We start from the raw sequence: 26699 nt of genomic DNA on the forward strand, positions 1-26699 counted from the left end.
TAGGAATTTGTCATGAAAAAGAACTAAAACACATTTTAAGACCATAGAAAGAAAACTGATGGACGCATGTGAGAAGGGTGAAGTCTTCAGAAAAATCAGCGAAAGAAAATGCAAACTCAAGTATGTTTCAAACCACAAATATTATGTAAATATAATGAATAATCTGTCTGGACAGCCGCTGTCTGTCCTCTTCAGAGGTACACAAGCTCCTCCATATCAAAGTTTGTATCGAGGCGTATGTCTGAGGGTTAAAATCAGAATTCAATTCCTGATCAGATATCAGTCTGTGACCTAAGCTCAATGTGGAACGACCACTTTTATCTTTAAACAGCCGCTTTTGTCTCCACGTGTTGACTTATTACTCGGCGTCGCATCCCCCTCTGCTCAGAGTGAAATCTCTTGCATTCATTCAATAATGAGATAAATGTGCTAAAAAGGTTTCCGAAATGTAAAAAAGAAAAAAAAATCCTTGCATTACAACACGTTCATGGAAACACGGCTGGTGTGCGGTAGCTGAATCACAGAGCGAATGCAAAGCCGAGTGACTCCAGCCAGGTTAACGAGCTCAAACACTTCCAAAGTAGCATGTGGAGGACTGGTTCTGTTGGTCGCTGCGATCCCAGCCAGGAGTGGAGACACAAGCAAGTCAGGAAAAAGTGAAAGGATGTTTATGTGTGTGTTTGTGTGTGTCAGAGGTAAATTACCAAAACAAAAAAAAAAAGAAAGAGAGCGAGAGAGCGTGAACGTGCTGGTATGATGGAATGAAGGTTCTCCACAGCCTGACAGCCTAATTTCAGCCCCCTTTCCCCCTTTCCTTTGATAGTGTGTGGGTGTTTTGTATATGTGTGTGTGTGTGTGTGTGTTGAGTGTGCGTGCGTGCATGTGTGTGTGTGTGTGTGCGTGCGTGCGTGCGTGCGTGTGTGTGTGTGTGTGTGTATGACAGGAAGACAACAATTTAGTCTCATTTGCCATTATAAAGAGCAGAACTGAGCTCTGGCTCTTCTTGTTCCCACCACAGCAACAGCAGCAGCAGCAGCAGTAGGGCCTGAGGGAGGAGGGGGGAGGTGGTGTGTGTGTGTGTGTGTGTGTGTGTGTGTGTGTGTGTTTGTGGGCGGGGGGGGGGGGCAGCCTGGAGGTACCCAGGACATCCAGGAGAGTTAGGGATGTAGTAAGTTAGCAACCAGGTGGATAGGTGAGTGGGTGCTGGGCCAGGGGCTTCTTACCAAAACCAGTGCGACCCTGATCCTGATTCTAACCCTCCAACAAAGTCCCTTAAAAAAAGCATTTAAAGCTGAGGGACCCAAGACCCTGGAGAGACACTTTAATGAGAACACACACATGCGTTTGCGCAGCTATCTTAGTAAGGACCTTCACTGGCATTCTGCATTCCCTAGACCCTGAAACTAGTCTTAAACATAGAAATTAATCACCCCTAATGACCCCTCACCCTCACCTGAACCCATCTCACCTGAATCAAGTCTCGCCTCCAGGAATGCCATTAAAAGATGTCCCAGAAAGAGAGGACCGACCAAAATGTTCTCCCAATGATAGTTGTACACACACACACACACACACACACACACACACACACACACACACACACACACACACACACACACACACACACACACACACACACACACACACTCAAAAGTACACATCTCCTATGCTGAAAACATCTGGTTAGCATTACAAACACGGCGGAAAGGCAAGCAACAGCTTTTGTTGCCTCTGGTCCTGAGGGGCGGTGTTTGTGTGCGTGCGAGTGTGTTAAGATTGTGTGTTTTTGTTTGGTGGAATGAGAACAAATGGAACCATTATTCAGGCAGGGGACCCAGAGTGAGTGGGAGAGGGGAGCTGCTATTACACTACCATTTGATGATGCTGAAACTATTCTTATTTGTTACATTACCAAGTCAGATGGAGGGGAGCCAGCGGAGTATTGATTAGATTAACACCACGTTGTAAAAACTTAACAGTCTATTACAACGCTTTTCCACTGAATAAACCAGCGTGGCTATTACTTGTAATTGCCAAGTCTCAAATTCTTAATAATGTAGTGAATCTTTGTAAAATGACTGGAGTTAGAAAGCATGAGGAGAAAGGTGGCTTACCCCGACGCCTCCGCATGGTAACCTCACAAACATGGGGCTGACTGAACCTGGTGGAAGAGCAAAGAAAAGGAGGAAGAAAATTTTTTGAAAAGTTACAAGGCAAAGCTCTCTGGACTTGCATGCCCTCAATGAGTGCATGACCCCAGAAACACAGCGTTTGACCTTCTGACCTACTGCAGCAGTGAGAGTATACAGGGGCACGCCGTAATTGAGGGAGGTGAGGAAACAAAAGCACAACGTTGCCCTCACAATCAAATGTTCTCCTTCCTCCAGGTGACTCAGTTTCAGAAAGGCACACCAACAAATGTCACGGCCAAATTATGTGATCTCTTTAAATGAGGTTAAATCCCCGGTTAGATGATGGTAAATCTGATGACCTTCCTCTAAATAAGACAATGCACAAATTAAAGCGTTTAAATGAGTGTCTTTTCGAATGTTCCACCGACATTCCTGATAATTAGCCCACAGACTGACTAATGACTGAAGACACGCCCACCTGCAGTACACCCCCACTGGAGTTACCTCCCAGAATTTGACCTGAGACCGTTTCGGTCACGTTGGTACATTTTCGGCATTTTCTTTCCACTGGTACAGAAAACTGAGCTTAGGGCCGAGTTTGAGGCACTTGCCAGAGGCTGAACCAGCGTCGTAGTTAGAAAACACTGATCACATGGCAGTGTCTCATTGTCTTGATCAAGTTAATATCGACTATCCATGTTTTCATAAAAGCTAAAAAAAACAAACAAACAAACTTCCATTTTGTATATTTGGAATACAAGCATAACATTTTACTTCCTCCTTCTTTCTACTTCATAGGACGTTGCAGGGTTGTTGTTTTTTTTAAATGAATCTTACCAAATGCTGACCTCACTGATGTGTTTTCCAGAAATGTTGCTATGCAAAAACACCATGGACAGCTGGACTAGAGGACACCCCACTCACCCAGAGACTCACTGGGACTCCTGGTAACCACTACAGCACAGGAGCTCCATCATGTCTGATAACAGCAAAGTTAACAGTTTGTTAGAATGCAAACAGAAAAGCCTCTCGTCCCGGCCCAGTCGGAGGGCACTTCTACCGCCTCGCAGGGACAAAATCTGTGAATCCTAATGAGCGACACTAAGGGTCTGCGTGTGGACATGAGGAGTCGGACTACAATAAATCACACACCCAGAGACACACTCTGGTTCACCCCAGAGAAATCAGGCTAAATTTGTATGAACTGAAACTTTACTGAAACACTCATTTGACTAAAATAAGACCCAAACGCTCAACCAACACATAACTTTACAAAAGCAGGATGGGGATGGCGACGTATGATTAAAACTAACAAGGATATTTGACACAGAAGACTGAAATGAAAAAGAAAAAATAGCTGCCAACATTAACACGACCTAAATGTAAGCATACCAATGAGAGGAATTCTCGTCTGTGTCAGAATGAAAGCTGAGCTGACCACTGGGGCTCAGCGGTACTGCAGGTCTTTGCATGCACACAGGCTGCCTCGGCTACACCTGCACTTTAAGACACCAAAGGGCGAAGCTAAGTGACTAAGCAGCCGGTGCTGCCAGTTTAAGTGGGTCCTCGCCATGATCGCAACGCCTCCAGGACTTTATTAGATCGGACCTTTTGTTGTGACAGGGTCAAACAATTAGAGCAGATTCCTTTAACAGACACCGCAGATTTACTGCCTTCACAAGATGGGTGAGGTGGAGGCTCACTGTAAGACTCCAGGTTTAACATATTTAGAACTGCTGATGACTCTTAATAGCATGAATGAACTGAATGTATCTGTGTGTGTGTGTGTGTGTGTGTGTGTGTGTGTGAAAGTCATCTCTCTGTAACCTCTTAGGAAAAACAAGTTTACAAGACGCCCCCCCCCCCCATCACACCAGTGTAATCAGGTGAGCTGTAACCATAGCAACGACGACTGCACCACACACAAGCAAACTCGGTGCTTCAGCTGACATTTAATGCTTCTGGCTCGGTTGCTAACAATAAGGATGCTTAAATGATGCTTCGTTGATGCTTTGTTAGCAGTTAAGTAACGTGTCTAGTAAACATTTCCGAATGTGTTCATGTTAAATTTACAGGTTGCAGCAAAGACGGACAGGAAACTCGGGGAAGTGGGGGTGGGGTTCAGGTGAAGTGCTGCATAAGAGATAATAACAGGGGTGAAAAAGAGTATTAATAGATGGTTAGTCATGCTTTAGTAATGCTTACTTAACACTCAAACACCCAAAAATAAGCATTATCAGTAACGTACCCTTACTGTAAAATGTTACAGACGAAACTAAAGACCTGGTGGTTTTGGGTCAGACCTGCTCACTGATCCATCGACCCAGGTTCAGATGCAAAACATCATCCTAAACCAGGTTTTACTGTGTACCATAAAACTAAATCTCAAAGCTAAAAAAAACAACCTATGTTTTAGAGCAGCTGTAGTTTAGCAAAATAAAGCTGAGACAGGTGGACATCAACACAGATGGTAGTCTGATTGTGTTGCGTAGTTTGTGAATTTGTGTAGATGTAATGCTGTGTTTCTTACAGTCCAACTTCTGCCGCAGTGGGTTCGTTCCGTACAGGAGAACATGAGGCTCTGAGTGGACCGTTTGTAACTCCTCCAGAGAGGCTTTCCTACCACGGATACACTGGACACAGAGAGGAGGAGAAACCAGGTTAAACACAGTCACACTTATCACCCAAGAGGTGCCACACGAAGAGAGGCTAACACACATAATTAGTGCATATAGGAAGTGTCTGCCTGCGTGAGTCAGGATTGAGGAAGGGATGGCTTTCTGCATCGTTTTCAAGCCAAAACTTCAAAGCGTGTGGTTTTTATAGGCTGTGCCAAGTGTCAACAAAACAAATACAATGGCTAAACATTGCCTCCTAGTGGTCACACCTACAACTCACACATCAGAGTTGATAGGACCATTCAAGTATGTGCTTCATGATTTAGAATTTTTTTTTTTTCAGGTTTTAAACAACAAGTGTAAATGAAAGAGAAGTTGTGATGTGGAATCAGTTTCCTTTTCTCTGAGCTTTAAGAGCCAGGACGGCTCCCATCGAGTCTCTCTTCCTCCCTGATTAGGAAGGCAGTAAAAACCCTCTCACATAACTGAACACATATTTCATAAAGCTGTACAAGGAAAGACTAAAATTACATTAAAGGAAAGGAGGCACACAGGCCACAATGTTACATAAAACAGCATCAAGTTTCCTTCAGAGAGGTGAGTAAAAGACCTTGAACGGCGCTCACTATTCAACGTACTGACAGAAACTTCCCTATCGGTGCTGCTTACCTGCAACTCTGTATAATTTCTCCACCATTTAGTGGTTTTACGGAATAACGAGGAAGCTGTAGGACAATCAAGACCTGATACTAATTCCCTCCTTTTGGAGCGACCCGAGGCTTTATGATCTGGCCCTCAGAACAAAGCAACTGGTACTGGTCTGGACCTCCCTGTGTGGGGCTGCACTCAAAGTCCCTGATACGTCAACACGAGTGGTACTTTTTTGGTTGCACTTGTTTAGTCCTCTTTTTCAAGAAATGATCTAAAACGCATGGAAATGAAACTGAAACTAAGATAAAACACGATGAAATATTATTTGTTATTTTATTGTCAACTGGTAAATACAAATCGAATCCATTCGCCCCCACCTGTTGTGTTGTGGTCTTACCTCGCAGTGCCCCCTTAGCCCCGTCTCTTGCAGTCGGGACCAGATACTCTGGATGCGACCAGCATGCTCAGGATGACTGGTTGTGTTACCACACATACACTGGTGCTTCTGCATCAAAGAGTCGTACACCAGACCTGGAAAATGAACACACACACACACACACACACACACACACACACACACACACACACACACACACACACACACACACACACACACACACACACACAAAGTTTATAGTTTATCTGACACACTCACTGTCAGGGATGAAAAACGTCCAGGACTTATTTTCATGGTGGTCTCTGTTGTTCCATCACCCGAGAAAGCAGGAGACACACAGCTACAGCATCTTAAAACAACAATCCACTCACGTTTTACAAAAAGTGAGGTCTGTTCCATTGGACATATTCACTATTTCTCATGTGGATTTAGTTGAGAGGGATCAGGGGAGGCAGTCCAGTAAACTAAATTTGTGGTTTATAAAGCTCAGAGGCCCAGGATTCTTTGTGACACAGCTCCTGGTGCTGTGAGGTTACCAGAAAATGCCTCCTCTAACCTGCAACCAGCAGGATCAGAGTGTGTTTCTATGCGCAGGATTGTTTTGTTGTACGGACCTGTGGTGAACCGAGGCTTAGCAGGCGGCTCCTGGACCACCATGGGGATGGAAGCAGAAGCTGGAGACGACTGAGCCCGAGAGAGGGGGCGGTGTCCGGCAAAGCTGACAGACATGCCGGCTGCTTCCATCGATGCTCTGTAGTTCCTCAACTGGTGGATCCGCTGCTGCTCCAACAGCAGAGCCTGCTGCTCACACACAAACAGTTGGACTGCATCACCGTTCTCTTACCAGAAGATGGCACTGAACACCTGCAGAGCTGCTAACAGGCTGACAGAGTGACAGCTTAATTGACATAATGCCCAATGTGGTAGAAAAGCAGGGAAATCTGTCTTTTTTTTTTTAACTGACATGTTATCAGCTCTTAAAATACACCTCACAGGAGCTCAAAGTGGAAACATCCGCACTTCTATTTGACTTTGACAAGGATAATTGATTTTATTCAACTAAAACCACTCTGCTCTCTTTATGTCATTATAGATAAAACAGCCTCAAACACAAATTATGATCCATCCAACCAAACAAAACAGCAGCAACAACATCGTAAGTCAATTAGGTTGTGCAACTTGTACTGATGGATGATGTTTGATAGCGTCTAGTGGGAGCCCTTGGGACCTTAACTTGGTATATAATGGAGCTCTCTTTCCACTTAAATTAGTCCAACTAAGATCTGTTTTTGTTCCCTGATGGGTGTGTCTCCTTACACTATGGGCGCCATGGCGACAGTGAGAAGACTATTTGATTGAATTTGGCTGAGGACAGCAGGGATGGGCGAAACCGATGAGGACATGGTCTCCTGGCTAAGTGTGTGTGCGTGTGTGTGTGTGTGTGTGTGTGTGTGTGTGTGTGTGTGTGTGTGTGTGTGTGTGTGTGTGTGGCAGCACAAATAAAGTTCTATATCATTTTCACGTAGTATTTATTGACGGAAAAGTGCAAGGGAATAAGAGACTGTGCGCGCACAAAAAAGGCTCTTTGTGTGGGTGTGAATTTTGAAAGCATGCATGTGAATGTGATTCTCCATAAGGAGTCATGCCAAGGAGGAGTGTGGAGGAGGCACACATGCCCTAAGCCAAATCATACTACTTTGCATGAGTAGAATATGTGTGGTGCGTTTAAAAATAGCTTTTAAATGTAAAAAAATGTCAGCTGGACTTGGAAAAAAATATTACAGTGAATGGAGACGGTTTTAAACCACCTGCTTTAGATTTGCTCAAAGTTTTAGGTAACCTGAGAAAAATATCACCTTGATTTGTTCTACGTGTATTCCTTTAGTCAACATAATGAGATTAAACTTGTGATTTCTTCCTGTTTTGTTTGGATAATCCAACGAGTGAAATCTGCTTTGCAACTCATTTCATGCCCAGTCATTCAGTTCGGAACACACGGTCGGCGGCGCGTAATGTGAGCACAGCAGTGGTTGCTGCAGTCATCATTGTAATCGGTTACTCATCGTGCGATGACTTGGTCCTCCGGGCATTTACAGTGACAGGGTCTCCATAGTAACAGCTTAGTTTCTGCTGCGGGCCAGAACAAACAGAGCCAGCGTGGCCGGTTAAAGACCCTGCTACTGTAACCCTGAAGGAACGTATTGCACACGTTTCCAGCGTGTGTCACACGTTAATCTCAGTCACGACATCATCTTACACAAAGACCATTTGTTCTGTCAGTCCGACTAAGCTGAACTTTCATAATACATGGAAACACACGAGTCCGACTGAAATCATCTGAAACCGTACTGGATTTGTCTTTTTGAAGTTGGAGCTTGATGATGTGGTTGGTGATTAATTCACTGAAACTTCACTCTGCTCCTCCTCGGCCGAGGCCTTCTGCGCATGCATGCAGGTCCCGTATTGAATGGGAATTCGAACAGCTAATATTCAAGGCAGTATCATCGTGGCAGATGCTGCAGGGCCAAAACAACCCGTTTCTGGACTGGCAGGAGATCTGTACAGTACTGCCCATTTTCCTTTAACAGTCTTTGACTTCAAATTTCTGCTCGAGAGCCATTTTGATGTCATGCCAGAAAAGTTCCTTCCCTGGTTCTGGTTAAATACTGGGACAGCAGTTTGATTTTTTTTGGGGGGGGGGTTCTGAGAACATTACGTGCAATGCTCTCGTAATGTTTTCAGAGGGAAGTCTTTAATTGTTTCCCAGAACATTGTTCCTAAAGGTACAATAAAACTCTCTGCTTGTTGAGGTAACAGAAATCCCGCCCCGAGACATGATGTAACAGATTATGTCTTCATAAATGTTGCCGTTAAAACTTATTGTCAAAGTAAACATGAGCATCTTAATGAAAACGATCTTTAAATAAAAGATTCTTTGACCTCATGAGAACCTGAGGCGGGAACATTCAGGGGGGAACCTACAAACAGCTGATGAACCCGCTGACTGTCTCTGCACTCGCTGCTCTCCCCGATTCCTCACCCTCACCTGCCGAAACAGGAACTCTTGTTCAGCCTGCCTCTCCCTCTGCTCCCTCTCCTCTTGCTCCTGGGGGTCTGGGGGCTCCTGCTTGATCACCAGCCCCCGTACAGGCCCCGCCTCCAGCACGGAGGAAGAGGATGATGATGAGGAGGATGAGAGGCCCTGGTGTTCCCTGAGTTCCTCTTCCGTCTCCTCCGGGTGACTCTGGTGCTGCCTGGCGGATGAAGTGGCGCTAGCAGCTGAGACCTGGTCACCGGGCTTGGACATGATCTAGATGAAGACAGGATCCCGGCGGATCAGAGGACGGCGTGATTAGGAGGATAGTAAAACTGGGTCGGTTTAAATAATCAGCATAGATATGGATTATCTTTAAATCACAGATGCAGATGATGTTGAGCCTAGGTTTGATCTATTAAATTAAAACTACATATACTTATACTTTGAAATAATACAAAACGACAAATGTAGGAAAGTAGAGTAAAAGTATATTAGGATAAAATATTATGTTTGCTTCCAATAGGGAAAGTTTTAACTCTATTAGACACAGCTGAGCACATGTGCAATAGCAGATTTATCACCACATTGGAAATATCTGCTAATAAATCATATATTTATTGTTTAAGGTATATAAAATAGATCAATAAAAAATGAAATTATAAATAAATAATCCAATGACAGAAATGGCAAAAAAAAAAAAAAAAATATATATATATATATATATATATGCTTGTTGAAAAATGTGTCTACAAGTTTTTGACAAACAAATGACGTGAATAAATAATAAGGAGCCAGAAGCTTGTTCAAAACCCACCTCGACACACTGAGAAACTGAGCAGAGAACATCTTTGGTTGGGGAACATCAGGGACAACAAAGTATCGTGAAAGACACCCTGCTCCGCTTGAACAAGCGCTGCTTCATTAAACATGTTTTGCAATCCAAAAATAGCTGCCCCATCGCACAAACATCCAAAAAGAACTGAAGTTCTTCCAAACAAGAGCTAACATTATCCACACAGGTACTTATGTACACATAACCGGACTGGTACTCTGAACTCTAATAGGTTATTTATTTGACTTCCTAAGAGAATCTGGCTGCTTCGACATAAATAAAGGAGTGTAACCAACTTGTCTGAGCTTGTGGGAAAAGAGAGCCAAAGGACGTGAGGGAGAGAAGGACAGGAAGAAGAAGAGAGGGGTAATTTTCTGAATCTTGTTGTGGCAGCGGTCCCTGTCCCTGTCGTCAAAGACCTCAACCTTGATGTGTAGGTCATGATTGGACTGGACTACTGTTTGTGTGCACACACAGACACACGCGCTCACACACATACACACACTACGCTGGCATATTGCCCAGGGAACAGTCCATTGACGTCAGAGAGCCGGCTCTTGCTTCATCCCAGTCCCTCTTCTCCAAACAAACTCAAAACAACCATCCACTCCTGCTGCACTCATTTCCACTCTTCCATTCCCTCGTTTTGTTCTCTTTCTCACTCCTTCTCTCTCTCTCTTTCTCTACCCTTCCAGTTTAACCCTCTTTTTTTTCTTAACTGAAGAAATAGTTACTGTGGTGTTAAAGCACAAGCAGGATCAGGAGCAGATGCTCACCAAGCCTGTTGAATCAGCTGGAAGAAAGTGAGAGCAGGAAGTGGAGACGGGATACACAGACAATCGACACTCGTCGACTCTCGTAACCGTCGCGTTTTCTCTCTCTCCGTCTGTCTCTCTCTCTCTCCCAGACACACACACTTTTCTACAACAACATTATGTAAGTGAGCATACCACAATATTTCCTTAGCTGTATCAGGTAATTGCTGGGAGGCAGCAGCAGGCTCATGTTGGAACCATCTAATGATACTTTCAGTCTGATATTTGCTGCCAAACGGCTCAAACCAAGCTGCAGAGAGCAGGGGAGGCCTCATGACTCTGCTGCCTGCTCCGATGCGATGAAAGGAGAGACGAGCACAGAGGATGCAGCTTTTACCGTGAGTAGATGACAAACGGCTTGGCAAAGGCATGAAACACGTTCTACCACCATGACACTTCTACTGTCACCATGTTTGTACCATAAACACATTGGCATATTTAAAGAAGAAAAAGAAAGTTTATGAAAAGCGAGAAGAAACAGCTTCATCACATTTGTCATCAGATTCTGGTTACCGGACAATGTCTCACTGGTTCCCCTCCCCCAACAACACAAAACATCAACACAAGGCAAATAATTCAAAAATAAATTGACTTTACAAAAGAGCTAGAATTACATATCATTTCCAAGATGTGATTATATATGTTGTGTATATATATATATATATATATATATATATATATATATATATATATATAAATAAATGTATTTCAGAATGAATGAGGCAGAGTGAGTCTGCCGAGGCAAATGAAAAAACCTTTTTATTTCTTGCTTTTGAAGCAAAGTGCTGAGATTTTCAGTTTTTTGTGTACTGGAGTTCCCCCAGCACCAGCTGAGGCACTGCTGTGCACAGGGCGTCATCAGTTTTTGTACATTGGTACAAACACAGTATTTACTGCAGTTCTTTGTGTGTTAACACGCAGCAAATATTAGCAAAGTGGCAAAGCAATGGGTCGACCGCTGATTCCTACACAAGTGCACATTTGCTTGAGTCGTTAACTGTCGGCCACATGGTTTTCACGCAATCCCATTGAGAGGCAGACAATGACACTTGGTGCCACCTAGTGGATGAAGGAAGTGCACCACAGTGCAACATTAGTCTTCTCCTTCATACAAAATCAATACCTAACCAGGTTTCGGCTCCATCTCACTCTACCGAGCAGACACACATCTTGGCACGTATGTGGGTACGAGGGTCCACTCATCGCTGCTTTTCTACATTGTGTGACTCACCGTGGTGGATATAAGCTCTCTGAGTTCCCTCTAGTTCTCATTATGCTTTCATTTGAGATGAAACTGGCCGGTTTTCCACCTTGGATTTAGCCGCAGCTACATGTTTTATCCATAACGTTAATTGCTGAACTCTGCTCATACTCCCTTGTAACGGTGCTAAACTGTCGGTGATGCAAACAAAGAACCTGGATTAGCAGCTGCCTCAAAAGAGATCTTGGAGAGGTAGGGGTTCTGATGATGACTGGGACCGACACGGCTTGTATTCTAGAACACGGACCTTTGAGGAAATTCCTGCAGAAGGGTGTGTCACCTGTGCTTGGAGTGCTGTCTCACGCCCGTGCTGTTGATTTTTGTTGGTTTGTTTTACAAAAAGACACTGAACACAAAAACACAGACACGGTGACACAAAGACCATTTATCGTGCCTGGAGATCCCGCATCAGCGACTGTAGATGTAGTAACTAGGAGCAGCTGAACCTGGGGAGCGGGAAGGTGGTCATTACTCAAACGTGCCCACAATCAGTAGAGCTTCTCCTTTTTTTTCCCCAGATCTTAAGTGTCCCAACTACAATCTGAAGCAGGTTTACAGCTTTGTGTTGTGCTTTTTACACTTACAAAGGTTAACGGTAATATGCTAAGCAAACTCTTATTATTCATGTTTCTCATTTGAAGTGGCGTGGAGAGGTCCAACAAACTACTGTCACGATTGTGAAATGTTACACCTGAGCTACGCTGCAGTCCCAACAGCCTGGAGTGGCAAAGGGAGTCTCCAACAACACGAGATACCTTCCTCCCTACACTGGCTTTTACTGCTCAAACTCTCTTTTACACCTTGCATACACACACACTGGCACACACACCCACGCTGATACGGTGAATCACATTGCCTGTATGACCATATATGGAGACAGCTTCCTTTGGAGCACAGTTGCCAGGGTGACAAGACGAAGTAGGGATAGACGAACACAAACAAGAGAAGCTATAAGACTTGCTGATTGCAGGCTGATTCATCCTGCTCTCAGAGAAAAGACAGGATTCACAGACATTAACCAAAGCAGCATCTCGCTCACTCACACACACACACACACACACGCACATGAGCACAAGAGCACACGCATACATACAGCTGGTTACACCATCACAGCTGTTCAAATGTTGCCGTTGATACCATTCTCACAAGTGTACACATACGCGTGTGTGTGTGTGGTACTAACACGTATAGATAATCGTGAACAGGCACCTTGTTGATGATGTGCTGCTGCTGCTGCTGCTGTTGGAACTGTTGTTTGTGCTTTTCCAGGAACTGCTGGTGCTGCTGCTGGACAACCAGCTGCTGCAGGGCCTGGGCCTGCCCACACTGCTGTTGGGGCAGAGGCGCCGACTGGGTTCGACCCAGGGGATGGTGGCCCCTCGCAAGCTTGGAGACAGACGGCGATGGTAGTGGCAGGCCACTTAGACCAACTGTAGAAAACACTCATATCAGAGGGATTTTTTTCTCTTTTTAATTGATTTCTGGCCTTTTGGGTTTTGTTTTTGGTTTTTTTCAAAAGCTCAAGTGTAGGTGTGTGAGGACACCTTGGCAAAAACACTGAATGTTAACACAAAGGGATTCATGACATGGATTACAATCACAACAATATCTGTCTTTTCTGACTCACCTCTACATTTGGTACTATGATAATCTTAGCTAATGGAGAATAATATGGGACAGCATGAGCAAAGCTTAAATATTTGGTTAATCATAGTGTAGTTCAGTAGTTCTCAACATTTCTGAGCCACCCAAATAACCCAGCTGGTGTTCACGACCCCCCGCACTGCTCACTCCTCCACTCATAATTAGTCCACAAGCAGAATAATACATTCCATTTGACTAAAGTGTTCAAGTTGTATTCAAATAACTACGCTGTCGAACCCGTTGCGAGTGCTCTAGGCCAAAAAGAACAATAATGGAAAAAAATTATTAGGCAATTGTGTTTGTTCACACGCAAAATTAAAATAGATTACAAAAAAAAAAACCTGTTTTTCTCTCAACCTTTTAGCCACTCCAAAAAATGATTCTGTGACTCGAAGGTTGTGAGCCACTGGTCTAGAATAATGGAGCAGCAGTGGGGGGCTATTTCAGCCCTTCTGCCTTCAATGTGCTAGCGTTTACCGTTTCCTCTCATGGTACAAAACAACATGCTCTGAGCTCGCTTGGCAACATACGTGCCCACAATGACTGGATCATGCAATAAGGTTCAGTTCTTGGTGTCTATAGCTGTAAACGTAAATGGCAAAAATGTTAACATTCACTGTCGAACAGTTTCAAATACAAAGCTCAGCCGACTGAAACTTCTTTCTGACAATAAAAGAAATGATTTTAAACCCTACAGTGATCACTAACCTAATGGACCGTGGCCCTGCTCCAACAGTACCATGTGCTGGAGAAGGGGGTTGTGACCAGCTGTTCCCCCTCCAGTCCCGTCTCTGTCCAGAGCTGAAGATGCCAAGTAGGAGGGCAAGTGGGAGGCGGGTAGGAAAGGAGGGGTCAGAGGAATGCCCTGCTGTAACGCAGACAACGCCAGACGGCTGTCACCATCTTGGTGTCCTGATAATGCCTGAAAAGATTTAGACATGGAGGAAAGACACAGTCAGACACAGAGATGGAGATGGTGGAAGCAGGGAGAGGTCAAACGAGGCAGACCTAACCCCAAGACAGGAAGAGAAAACTGACGTCCATGCCAAAAATCACTGACAACAGGATTTTTCCTCTTCTCTGCAATTTTGGCTGAACTATGGGAAAACCGACATGCGGATATGAATTTCCAGTGCCAGTTAAAAAAGCTCTGACCAGTCTATTATATTCCCAGGTCACAGGTCTGAATCCCATTGCTACTTCTGGCTTGACTGGAAGGACTGACTTGAACCAGTTTGAGAGAGCGAAGTGGGAAGGGTGATCTGGTTGCTGCACTAGCGCCTGGCTGGTCAGGGCATCTGTTCAGGGCAGGAGGGGAACTGGGGGAGTAGCAACTCGATGGGTGAAGCATGTCTATGACCCCGCCCACTTAGGCAGAGGAGGGCCCAGGCAATCTGGAATTAGCATTGATGGAAATATTGTGGGAAGAGAAAAGGACCGTCCTCTTCCCACTCAAACATTAAGCATGTTGAAAGGACCCCGTTTTTGTTGTCTGACGTAGAAGCGAGCATCACCATCCTTTCACTGAACACCAAAGGGATTTCTACATTGAATTTTGGATTATTACCATCTTTTAGTCGCTTAGCAACCGCCATTTTTAAGACACGTTAAAAAAACAACAACTTTGAATTTCACTGACGCATCTTATGCCATAGAACAAAACCATAAAATATCTTAAGCTTGCGTCGGCTGTTCAACACAGCAAACTTCTTTCAGAGGTTTTTTTTTTTCTGCAATGCTCCATTTGTTGGCCAGAGAATTTTTCTCCGTGCAACTCCATGTAAACCCCCACAAGAAGAGATGCAAATCCCATTGTAGCTGCATGTTTTATAAGCTTGATTCTTCTGAACAAGGGGTAATGTAGTTGTTCTGGGATAGAATCTAAAACTGGACATGAGTTGGACTCACAGCGCTCCCAGGGCCTGTGGCAGGTAATCCCAGGGTGATGTTGGGCAGAGAAGGAGAAGTGTAGAGGGAGAGCTGGCTAATTGATCCTTCTCTTGCTGCCAACCGCTGAAGCAGGGACGCCTGAACGGACACACGGAAACACAGTTTAGCCAAGCAGGCAAAATGTAACATAAAGTACATTACATACCTCTGGTTACCTCTTCACTTCACTAAAGACTTGGTCCATACATCTAACGGATAATCACTGAAACACACGTGTAATCGCACACATGGGAAGTCGTGTTGTTACCTCTCCTGGGCCGGACATGGTGACCCCGTTCTCATTGGGGATGTTACTGGAGCTGTTGTTGGGGGAGCTGGGACCTGAGCCCGGTGCACTGTTGCATGCAGACTCTAGAGTAAACACAGATTAGCTTTTTAACCTTCTGGGCTTGGGAAATCAGCTTTCTGACAAAATTCAACGAATATGGGTTTGAAATCGCCTAAAAAGCCTTTAATCTGTCTTCTAAAGTACCTGTAACACGTGATCCCATCCTTCATTATCTTAAGACTAAAGTTAAATCAGATGAAATCCAGTGACAAGAGTTCTCACCAGCAACATCAAGGGAACGTTTCTTGGCAGTGGTGATGGGGCCATCTTTCCTGCGGAGGAGAGGGCTGCTCCGGCGCTCCGTCACCTTCTGCTTTAGCCGGGACCGAAGCTTCAAGTTGGGCTCGGAGGCTGAGAAGACAAAGATGAAGGGAGGGAGGATACATTTTCAGTGTAGGAGGACAAACTTTTAATGAAATGGAGAATATTAACTCTATTTCTTCAAAAAGTAATAAAAAGTTTAAAAGAAAAGTGGCTTGGCTATAATTAAAGGGGACGTAGCTGGGCAGCGCCGGTGACAAGACTTTGGGCTTCCTGCTCCAGAAATATTGATGTGCTATGCACCAAATGAGCTCCATACATGGATTCTACTCCAACTACTGCCTTGTGGTTGTATACTGTAACTGCAGAAGTTACTGACAGGTCTATCTTAACGTGACGTCCATCCACGTGGGCATTTGTTCCAAATCTGATGGAATTCCAGCATGGCGTTCCGGAGATTGTGTGTTCCAGTGAGGAAATTTTGACCTTTTACCACCAAAGTCTGATCACTTCATCCTGTCCAATGGGACCTTTGTGTCAAATTTTAAGGCGTTCCTGGGATATCACGTTCTTGATAACGGGTGGATGAACAGACAAAGCCAAACCTAGCGGTTCCAGTGATGCCTGCTGCTGGTACAGAGGCAGAAAGATACAGATTCTCTCTATTGGCACTCAGCTTTGTAATAAATTGCCGGCCTCACAAGCGGGTGCTTGTTTCATGGTTATTTATTGGACTAATGAGCTGCTCCCTATAGGCTGGGCTGCATGTGTTGGCCGACAGATTCAGGAACTGAGCTTCGCCTAGGTCATGTGACAGTGGGAAAAGCTGCAACAACGAGGGTAGCAGCCAACTGGCAGCCTCGTTGACCCCACACTTAATGATGATGCCTCCACACTCTGCTAATGAACACCACCACCTAATTTCCAAACACTTTCAATAAAAAAACAAAAAAAAAAACAACCTGCATGTGTGTTCTCATAGCGCCATAGCTGTAGTCTTTGTATGCATTGAACTTGTTCTTGGGGCTTTGTTGGCCAACACTCGGGATACTCTGGAGCTGTAAACATGGATGTTGGCCAATCTTTTCTCTCTCTATCAGATGACACAAACACAGGCAGCTTTATTGTTTCCTCCACTGACTTCCTTCCACTTAATTAGTTGAAGCTGGACAGTTAACCAAGGGTTGACCTTATGCTTATCCCACGACCTTGCATCAAACGGACCACGCTACATTCATTAGCCTCGGAGGAGCTATGACGTTTTAGCGCAGCAAAACTGAAATAGTTCATTCATGCTTGTGTAACGGTCGTGATCTATTTATTTATTCAGGCTTATTACAAATCCTCCGTCCTTCAGCGCCAATCAGGAACTCATCAAGAACGCGCAAAGCTTCACCAACTTTTAATGTGCTTGAAAGAGGTGTAGACCATTAATCATGAATCTAATGACTAAGTAGGTTTTCAAATGCACTTTCAGTTTTATGCGGCTGAACTCATGAAACTCAATTATTTAAAAACGAGCTTCTTATAAGTGGAGGGCACATTTTCAATGTCTTTGTTAAGAGGGCTAAAATGTCATGCATTAGCTGAACTAGCCGACTTCGGACAACGTGGAGTGGGTTCTGAGAGAATTGCCGTAATGCTTTCAAGTTTAATTTTAGTGTAGTGCAAAGAGAACCAGTTGACATTTTAGAGTAAAGACTAGAATTTCCTCAATGGCATAAAAACATCCTTGAAAATCATGTTTCCTCCATTACATTGAATTACTTTTCCACACAACAAACAGTTTTCTTTTGAGATACTAGATGTGTTTGATGTTAATCGACGCTTGCAGGCATTTAATATGAATGTTTCCAGTCATTCCCCCCAAGAACTCAGTGCAGTTTGTTCGCCTGTTTGATTTGCATATTGCAGCCATCACGGGCTTTATAACAGGAGGTTACTCCCGTATAATTCACATCTACTTTGTCGGGATGTGTCCACAAAAACAGTTTCATTTCAGATAAAAAGAAAGAAGAACATAACAAAAGCTGGCAGTGAAAGAGAATAAAGGTGGAATCAAGTGTTTCCAGCAGGTACGGATGCACAAATACATCAGTTGTGTATCCTGTCGGCCAGAGTTTGCATTGACTGTCATCGTTCATCGGCAAAAAAAATTGCCATTCAAAGATGGTTGAATGGTTACATCAGACTTGTTTGTTTGCCCTGCAATAAAGGGCTAAAACGCTTAAAATAATGAAATAATGATGGACGCTTTTTGTCCCCTTTGCACAAAACAGGGAAAGGATTAAAAACAAACAACTTGAAGAAATTTTTTTTTTTTAAAAAAAACAACAAACCATTGATTCGGCATCACCCTCTTGCAAAATTAGCACACACCTGACTGGCAGACGCTCGGAGGGGGGAAGACAGTCCAAAACATAACAGAGAAATACAAGGAGGAGGTTCTGTTTTTTTGTCGTCGGGATAATAAACAATGGACAGAAAAAGGAGGAGTAGAGAGAGAGAGAGAGGAACAAAGAAGTGGGAGGTCAGGGGATGTGGGCAGGTGAGGAGAAAGAGGAGGGTGATGTCAGGGTGTGTTTGCTGGGCACTGAAGCCACGAGTGTGTTCATCTCAGGACACGGTGACTTTGAAGGGTGTTACTGCCGACTGGGCAGAAGCACACCAGTGTGCACTCTCTCTGCAGAGGGCCCAGACTGGTTTTACTGCTGACCCTGGCATTTTACTGCAGCCCTCTCTCCCTCCCACACCTCCATCCGTCTCCTCCTTTCTCTCATTCCCGTCCTCTCTCTTGTCCTTGGCATAACTTCCTCCTCCCTCTACCCACATACCCTCATTTCTCTTTTTGTACAACCTCCAAGGAAGTTATGTTTTCTGTGCTGCCTATCAGGCTGACTTCTATGGAACTTGGCCAAGGAGTGGAATATGGGCCAGGGAAGAAACAATTACATTTTGGTGTGGTTTGGAATCACTGGGCGGAACAGGGGTCATCTCCAACTGCCCCACAGACTCCAGTGTTGAACACATAACCTCTATCACTCCTTCAGTCTACTGTTTCTCATGGTGCATCAGGGAAATATCGGCTACAGCCTTTGAATGATAAGTCAGAGTTCGAAAGGGGTCAGTCAGCTGAAACCATTTCAAAGTCAGTAGAAACTAAGCAGTTAGCGTCACCATGGCAACCCCTGACTGTAGCTGAACCCTCCTGCTGACTCAGATCAACTGGTTGGGCTGCTCTTCTCGTGTCGGTGCCGTTTACTCAGCTCTCAGCTGACACTTGTGTCATCTAACTTCTCTTTTTTTATCCCATGATTTAGTTGAACATACATTTTTAGGCATCAGTTTAGTTTAATTTAGCAAGTAATCTATTTGGAAATGTTGTGTTGACCTTGGAATATCCTCTCCTACAAATATAAAAGGGTTTGACCGAATATTGATAATTACTGACAATACTCGACCTATCTGTAACTTCGCCACTTTATCAGATTTAACAAAAACAAAAATCAAAAGCCAACATAATGAGAACTGCGATACCGGCAGGCTTCCGCTCTTATCAACAATTAGCACGTCTGGACTCATGTTCTCGCCCCACACCGTCTCTCTTGTTGTGTCACATCAATGGAACAACGCTGCTGTTAAATGATTTGCTGTTTGCGTGTCACTCGGAGCACACGACGTTATCCAGGGGATTCGCGTGCTTGGGACTTGTTAGCAGAATCTAATTCATCATGTTTATTATGTGCTTTCATGGCTGTTAGTGCTCGTGCATTGAAATGGAGAGGCCAATATCACACAATTATTTCTTTTTGTTCCTGCTTATAATTTATATGCTCAAAATATCCCGTTGACCGTTGCTCCGGTGAGAATTTGCATGAAACGCATAACAAAAAAAAGGGTTCCCTCGTCCTCGCACTTCGTGAGGGCATTAAAACGCTACATCTTCCCTGCTTCCATCCATCCGACGACGTATCAATACCTGATTAAACGTCTGGATAAGTGCAGCCTCATATTTCAACGATGATGGAGGGAACTGCTCCTCTGAATACAAAACAAATTGATCAGTTGCTCATCTGTTTTGACAGCTGGGAGTCCTGAGCTGCTCCTGTCACGCTGGGGGAAGCCGTACTGCTCTTCCAGGGAAAAGGCAGGAGGAGGGAGATTTATGGAAATCAATAGAGTAGTTTGCCGAAACTAATCAATGGAGCTTCCCAGAAATACCATAGGAGGGCAATCCATCACAGATTAGATGGACATTAGCAGATAGAGAGACTTTTATCTGACTTGCATATTTTCTAGTTCAGGGCTTTTCTTGAATATATATATTTAAAATTATGATGTTTGATCCCATGGATGGTCAAATTTTAAGCCAAGCTAGCCTCAGATTGCAATCCAGTACAGCAAATTCATGACAAGATCTGTCCTGAGTCATTTATTAGCTCTGGCTCCTACAGTAAAGTAAAGCAACAAACCACTGGCTGTATCTCAGAAGCACACCTGTGACCAACTCACCAACATTTAGACTGTCCTAGTAATTTTTCACCTTCGATCACTGAGCCTTGCCTGGTTTGGATCTACTTCCTTGTTCTAGTTCAAGAAAATCAACCCAATTTGGCATCAAGTGTCTTCCCAGTCAAATCATCTATAAAATAAACTGTAATAATATACTAAACTGGGATTCACCATTCCAAACTATTTCAAGTTTGCAAAAGACAAGTCTGTTATATTCGACGTCAAAACAATGAAGTTAAATGTTTTCCAGAATGTTGTTCTGTTTTGTTTTTTTTTGGGGGGGGGGGGGGGTGAGGGGGGGGGCCTTTATCGTTGCATGTTGTGTGAATTATCATATTTGGTGTAAAATACCGGTCTAGCTCCTAAAATGTCAGCTGGTTTTCCCAAACGTGTCCTGGTGAAATGTGTTTTCTAAAATGTCAAGTTTACAGAAAAGTCACGTTTTCTGAAATGTCATTTCGTTTTCTGAAATGTTGTGTTTTGGCCCTCAGAGCCACCGTACATTTCTCCTGTGGGCACATGAAGTGGGTCTAAGCTGGCTGACATTTTCCCTCTGATCCTAACAGGTAATGCAGCTTCCTCTCCTTAAAAATCACTGACATCCATTACCGGCTTCTGCGATGTGGTAAACAAGTGTAGTGGGTTGAGAAACAGGTGTTTTGTTTTTTCTTTTTTTTCTCTCGCTCATTTACATTTTTAAATACCACTTATAACAAGCCAGAAAAGCCCATGCGTGTACAAGTGCCCTCATTTTAAATTCCATCATCACCAATATCACAAACACCAACAGGGCATGAAAATCGATGTCAGAGGGCACGTGAGAAGATGTGTAGCGAGTGAGGCTTTTACCGAGGTGTTTAGTTTAGATTGACCTGATTTATTCAAATGTCTGGGAGTGGTTCCAGTACACCAACCAGTCAGAGGGGGTTCACATGGAAAGTATAGATTGATGGATAAGAACACCAAAGAATATTCAATAAGAGCAGCGGTATGATGTACATAATTTAACAGCACGGCCAATATTCATCTCTCCAGTAAGAAGGAATCTCCCCGTGTGTGTGTGTGTGTGTGTGTGTTTGATCATCCTTCTAATCTACGTCAGACTTGGTGGGTGCATTAAGAGATCCAAAGTCCTACAGCGCTGAGCTTTAAGTTGAGCACTTTTCATGTTTTGTTTTTTGTTTTTTTTTCTCTACACCTGCAGGTCTCTCACTCCCTCTTCCAGCTCTCTTGGCCGTTTAACCGTAAAGGTCAGAATACAAGTGCACTCTCAATTTCTGGGGTGGCTGGTTTGAGCACTGCGCTGCACAGATGAGTCTGGCTTTGTAAGATTAACAAAGCTGCCAATGAGGGCTGGCTTGACCGTCCAAGGAGACGCTGTTCTGGACGTCCTCTTTAGCACTATAACTATTAGCCGTCCAATGATCTATTCTACCGCTGCAGCGGTTATGTCAAAGACAGTGACTAATAAAAGTTTAGTACAATTTCATCATTTAGCAAGAGCTGACTCAGTATCCACTGCAAGCAAGCAGTCATCCGTTCAGGCAGGTTTTGAACAAGCTGGTTTAAAGTGAAGAAAACAAGTTGTGCTGCTCAGCCTGCGCACATGCACATCTGACACTGGGAGGGCGACTCTGATATTTAGAACTTGGGACTGAGAGTCATCCATGCATCCATCCATGGTACTGAGAACATTAAAAAAAAAAAAAGAAAGCTAAATAAGTGATTGTTTCATTTATTTTAATGTAACTTTTTCAGCTTTCATGTAAAAAAAACAAAAAAACACCCCATTGACATTAAAAAAAAATTTAAATGATAAGAGATCAAGGGTCTTTTTGAGGGTTCAAATGTGGCTTCAACAGATTTAAGATTAAAAGGGTTCAAGTATAATCACACAAGCAGCACAACAGCATGTCGAGCGAGCTGTTCTGCTTCCTTTAACGCAGACTTCCATCAGGTTCTGAGACTACTTGGCTGCCCGCAAACCGGCGAAACGGAACCTTTCCTTCTCTGTGCCTTTTCAAACAGACGGCAGCAACATTCCTGCCAGCACGAGAGAGGTAAAGGTTCTAATTAAGTTTGTTGGACATGGGTTGAGACCAGGCACTTGGTTCTTACTGATGGTTAAAGGTTTAGGGGGGCACGTTATGGAAGGCCCTCGGGAGGAGAACAGGTAATGTGTGAGAGACACAGTGGCAGAGAGAGAGCGGGTTAGCGATTCCATCTGACACACAGGCCCACCAGACTTCCTGCCACAGCATTCAAAGTGCTTCTCTGTGTCCCTTCATCACAAAGCCTCTCAGACTCGGACAATGGACCCCTGTTGCACTGCACTGTGTGAGTGAGCTCACTCGACAGAAAATAATTCTTGACGTATTTATAATTCATATGCCTAAATTACTAAAGTGGGTCACTATGGGCAAAAACGTCATATATGACAGCGGCAGTCGTCAGAGCAGCGCGCAACTGTGGCGAGCACTGTCACTCACTTCCTTTCTGGAACAAAGTTCACCTCTGTGTCTGCTCGGTTCGTCAGAGCTGCTCACACAACAAGTCCTTGAGATTCCCTCTCACCAGTCCAAAAGCTGAAGAGCAAATCATTCAAAAATCTCCTGAAAATATTGCATTTTTCAGAGTAGCGTGTACTTGCTATACGGCTTATTGCTGCTAGAGCTGGTTAGTTTCACGGTTTAACCAAACTGCTCTGGTGGACCAACTTAAGCTGGTTGCCTTTTAGACAGAAGTGCATATCAAATATATCAATTTAAGGGGTGACTCGGACACGGCCCAATAATGTCATACACAAACCACCTGCAGTCACTTCTGCCCGGTTGCACTGTCCTGCTCTCAAAGTTTCCAGAACCGGTGCAGCAGTAGCCTTCAATATAAGCGTAGCATATGATCCACGGATTCTGTTCAGTATTAGGCTTAATAACCAGGTTCATTCACATTTGTTTGTTGCTAATATAATTCCATGACTTCTCCACACCTTTGAGAGGAATTTTCATGACCATAAATTCTTGGAGATGTGTTCAAAAATGAAAAAAAAAAAAAAAGACAAAATCCCACGTCAAAATTGAAGAGAGCGCGCGCGCAAAACTAAAAGCGATGATAAACTGAATGATTTGATCCAATATCATGTCAATCAAAGTTGACCACAAGAGTTTTTATTCCATCAATCTCAACTGAACCTAATATGCAAACATTTGTGACGCAAATTTCCACGACTTTCTCAAAGTCTGGATAACTGCCAATTTTGAATTCGGTGACTTTTCCCAGATTTTTCGTGCCCGTTGAAATTTGAGCATTTTCACATGGTTTAGTTTTGAGGATTTCTAAGCACTGCTGATGCCATAACCATCTTTACTTTTTCTTTTTGGGAAATTTCACACCAATATTGCCACACCTATGGGAGGGGTTCAGACAGGTTACCCCACTAACTATGGGTTACTGATTGATTTGCAGCTGGTTAGTGTAACTGTGCTCTGCTGTGTGTGCAGCCTGTTGACTGTACAAAAATAAGATGGAGCAACAGTGTTTCCAGCTTCATAAAGCTGGCAGGTGTCAGATGTGTTGTTGTGAGCGGGCGTAGTAGTGGAAATGGGTGAAAATTCCTGGTGTGATGATTACAATGGCGGAGCCAGCGGATACCCGGCTACTGAGTCACTGACGCAGGAATGAAAGCCCTCTCCTTCCACCTACAAAAGCCAAGCTTTAGCGAGTGTTTGTGGGTTTTTGTCTAGTGTGAAGGGGGTATTATATTTGAGTGTCCCTGAAAGTTGAAAACTTTCTGTCTGAGGTTGTGTGCCAGGATAAACCATTCAACCTCTAGCTCACAACAGGTGGGCAGCAGTGCAGAGTATACAGAGTTTGGCCTCCAGCTGTGAAAGCAGGCAGGGATACTGCCAAAGCAGCTGCTGATGCTAAGTGAATAATCGCAGCTTGGCCGTACTTGACATGGAGAGAAGGACAGAAAAGTAACAGCAGGATGCATTCAAAAGGCAGTGACTGTGGTTTTTCCATGCTTCCTCTGACACTTTTTTTGAGGACATGAGTTGTTTTGTTGAACCCTATGACGTCTGTGAATGAGTGGGACTGAATGTGTTAGCATCTCTGTGAATGAGTCTAAAATTGACAAGAAAGGAAGCAAATGGGCTAAAAAGAATCTCCTCCGTAGCCTCCTCTCAGATCGCGACTGTCTGGATCCAGGCACATCCATTTGTTTGTCTGACAGCGGCGTGACGAAAACATCCACCAGATTTTTTTTTTTTGACACTTCGGGGAGGGGAATGTTGCCAATCAGCTTCAAAAAACAAGACATTACACGTTAATTTTAGATGTGCAGAGCGACAAAGTAAAGGAGGATATTTACTAAAATGTGAGATATTTTGAACTTTTTTTTAACCATTTAATTTGACATGAGAATAGCTGACTAAGACCTCATTAAGTTTTCCAAAAACAGATAAACAGTTCTTCAGATAAAATTTGAGATGACGTAGTTGACGCACAAGGGGGAATACAGCAAAAGTGTACCAAAAAAAAAGCATTTCCTTTTGCCACCGGGTGGCGCTGTGACTAACCAGACCCACAATAAAACATGCTTCCTCCTTGGCCCAAACTCTACCCTTCCACCAGTGTTTGCCCAAATCAACTCCTTGGGTTTTTTGTAACCCTGCAAAGAAATAAACTAGCCCCACCCCACCCCCCAAAAAAAACACAAACAAAAAAAAACGTTCCTCTTGGCAGACGTTTAAGAATAGCAGGAAATAAAATACGATCGTTACATCTATTACCCTATCCTTTAGTAATCATTTATCCATTCAAATAATGTCTTGTACCTGGCAACCTTTCACCCTCCTGCTTCAAGAGACTGACTTTGAAAGCTAATCAGCTATTTCAATTACTAATGCAAGAAAAAAGGAAGACAAGGACTCTCCTCTGAATAGGCGACTGGCAGCTCGCATTTATGTAGCAACGGGGCGTGAGGAAGCTCACCCCTCTGGCAACCACCCGGCACCCCTCTGTACCTGTTTTGCGGAGAGGGAAGTCGTCTTTCGAGTCGTATGTGCCCAGCATCGGGTGGTGGTAGGCAGACATTGCAGTTTGGGGAGGAGAGCTCTGATCCAAAGAGCTGTGCTGTGTTTTTCTGTAAAGAAGAACATCAACAAAAACACTAGATCCATAACTGGCTCCATTATGCTTGCCAGGTTTGCTGTATATGCTTAGTGTACCTCAAAAACCTGACTTGCCATACACACACATGCATACAGATCAGGGGGAGTAACAAAGAAAGCATCTATCTCCCTTTCCAAGGTCAACACACAGCAGAGTGTGGACAACAATGTGGGTGGAACGCAGAAAGAGACTGAATAGAGAGAGAGAGAGCATTATGTGCTGCTCTTGATCACCCCATGAGGCTGGATTCCTGTCCTAAAGATGGGTGAAGACATATCTCATGAACACAAAGCTGTGAAAGGGTATAAATGAGACAACCGAAGAACAGCAGCCGCCAGAAGACGAGGTATTTCCCTCGCTCCGGCACACGCTTCAGAGTGTTTGATCGTCTCCTTCATCGGAAGTAACGTTTCACTGCTTAAAGCCACTCTTCAAATATTTAAAACGCAGGCAGGAGAGGTGCCTTTGTCTTTTTTTCTCTGCTCATTTGCTGCTCGTGCACACATGAACACACCTCAAAGAGAGCCGGCTGTCAGTCACTGACAAACATTGACAGAGGAAAAAGCCTTGCACTTCCAACAAGGACAAGGCCGGGGCTGGCAAGGACTCTCCCCGAGGCTAGTGTTGATGTTGTGAACTCCTTTCACAAGCCGGGATTCACCACAGGGTTTGCAACACCGCAGGATTCTCCATGTTTGCACAGAGACCCTAAAGTCATTCATAGTGTGGCTTTTTTTTGTTTGTTTGTTTGATGTTTTGCCTGAGCCGTATGAGAGAAGTCAGAAATTATATGAGACTGAAGGCTCAAAAATTCAAAAGTTGATCCGTGAAGAGCCGCTAGAGTGCGGGTGTTTCTAAGTCAACCCATCGAGGGTTCTTGACGGGTGGGCTGTGACACCCACCCATACCAGTAGCGTGGGTCGCCGGGCAGACAGTGGTTTAGGTTTCGCTGAGCCAGGGCTTTCTTCTTGTTGAGGACAAACTCCTGAAGTCGCAACTTTACTTCTGTACTGGCAATGGCACCTAACAGAGAGACACAAAGACACACTGTTAGCAAAGCAAGGGTGAGGGGGTTTTACAGGATGC

At 44.1% G+C, this 26699-nt stretch overlaps 1 protein-coding gene across 4 annotated transcripts in view; it reads right to left on the reverse strand.

The window, feature by feature from the left end:
- Window positions 1-26699, reverse strand: part of hdac4 (histone deacetylase 4) — a 128614-nt gene that overhangs the window by 30207 nt on the left and 71708 nt on the right. For all 4 annotated transcript variants that reach the window (XM_086219720.1, XM_086219718.1, XM_086219719.1 and 1 more), the window contains 12 exons: window positions 26516-26636; window positions 25466-25584; window positions 15888-16016; window positions 15585-15688; window positions 15296-15415; window positions 14096-14309; window positions 12953-13173; window positions 8845-9108; window positions 6413-6599; window positions 5799-5932; window positions 4663-4765; window positions 2115-2161 (listed from right to left, as the gene is read on the reverse strand). In XM_086219720.1, coding sequence (XP_086075846.1) covers window positions 2115-2161; window positions 4663-4765; window positions 5799-5932; window positions 6413-6599; window positions 8845-9108; window positions 12953-13173; window positions 14096-14309; window positions 15296-15415; window positions 15585-15688; window positions 15888-16016; window positions 25466-25584; window positions 26516-26636 — 1763 coding nt within the window. The remainder of the gene's footprint in view (window positions 1-2114; window positions 2162-4662; window positions 4766-5798; window positions 5933-6412; window positions 6600-8844; window positions 9109-12952; window positions 13174-14095; window positions 14310-15295; window positions 15416-15584; window positions 15689-15887; window positions 16017-25465; window positions 25585-26515; window positions 26637-26699) is intronic.

Source organism: Aulostomus chinensis, chromosome 12 (assembly GCF_037954235.1).
Source record: "Aulostomus chinensis isolate RoL2024-O1b breed Wild chromosome 12, RoL_Achi_v1.0, whole genome shotgun sequence".
NCBI classification, from domain to species: domain Eukaryota; kingdom Metazoa; phylum Chordata; class Actinopteri; order Syngnathiformes; family Aulostomidae; genus Aulostomus; species Aulostomus chinensis.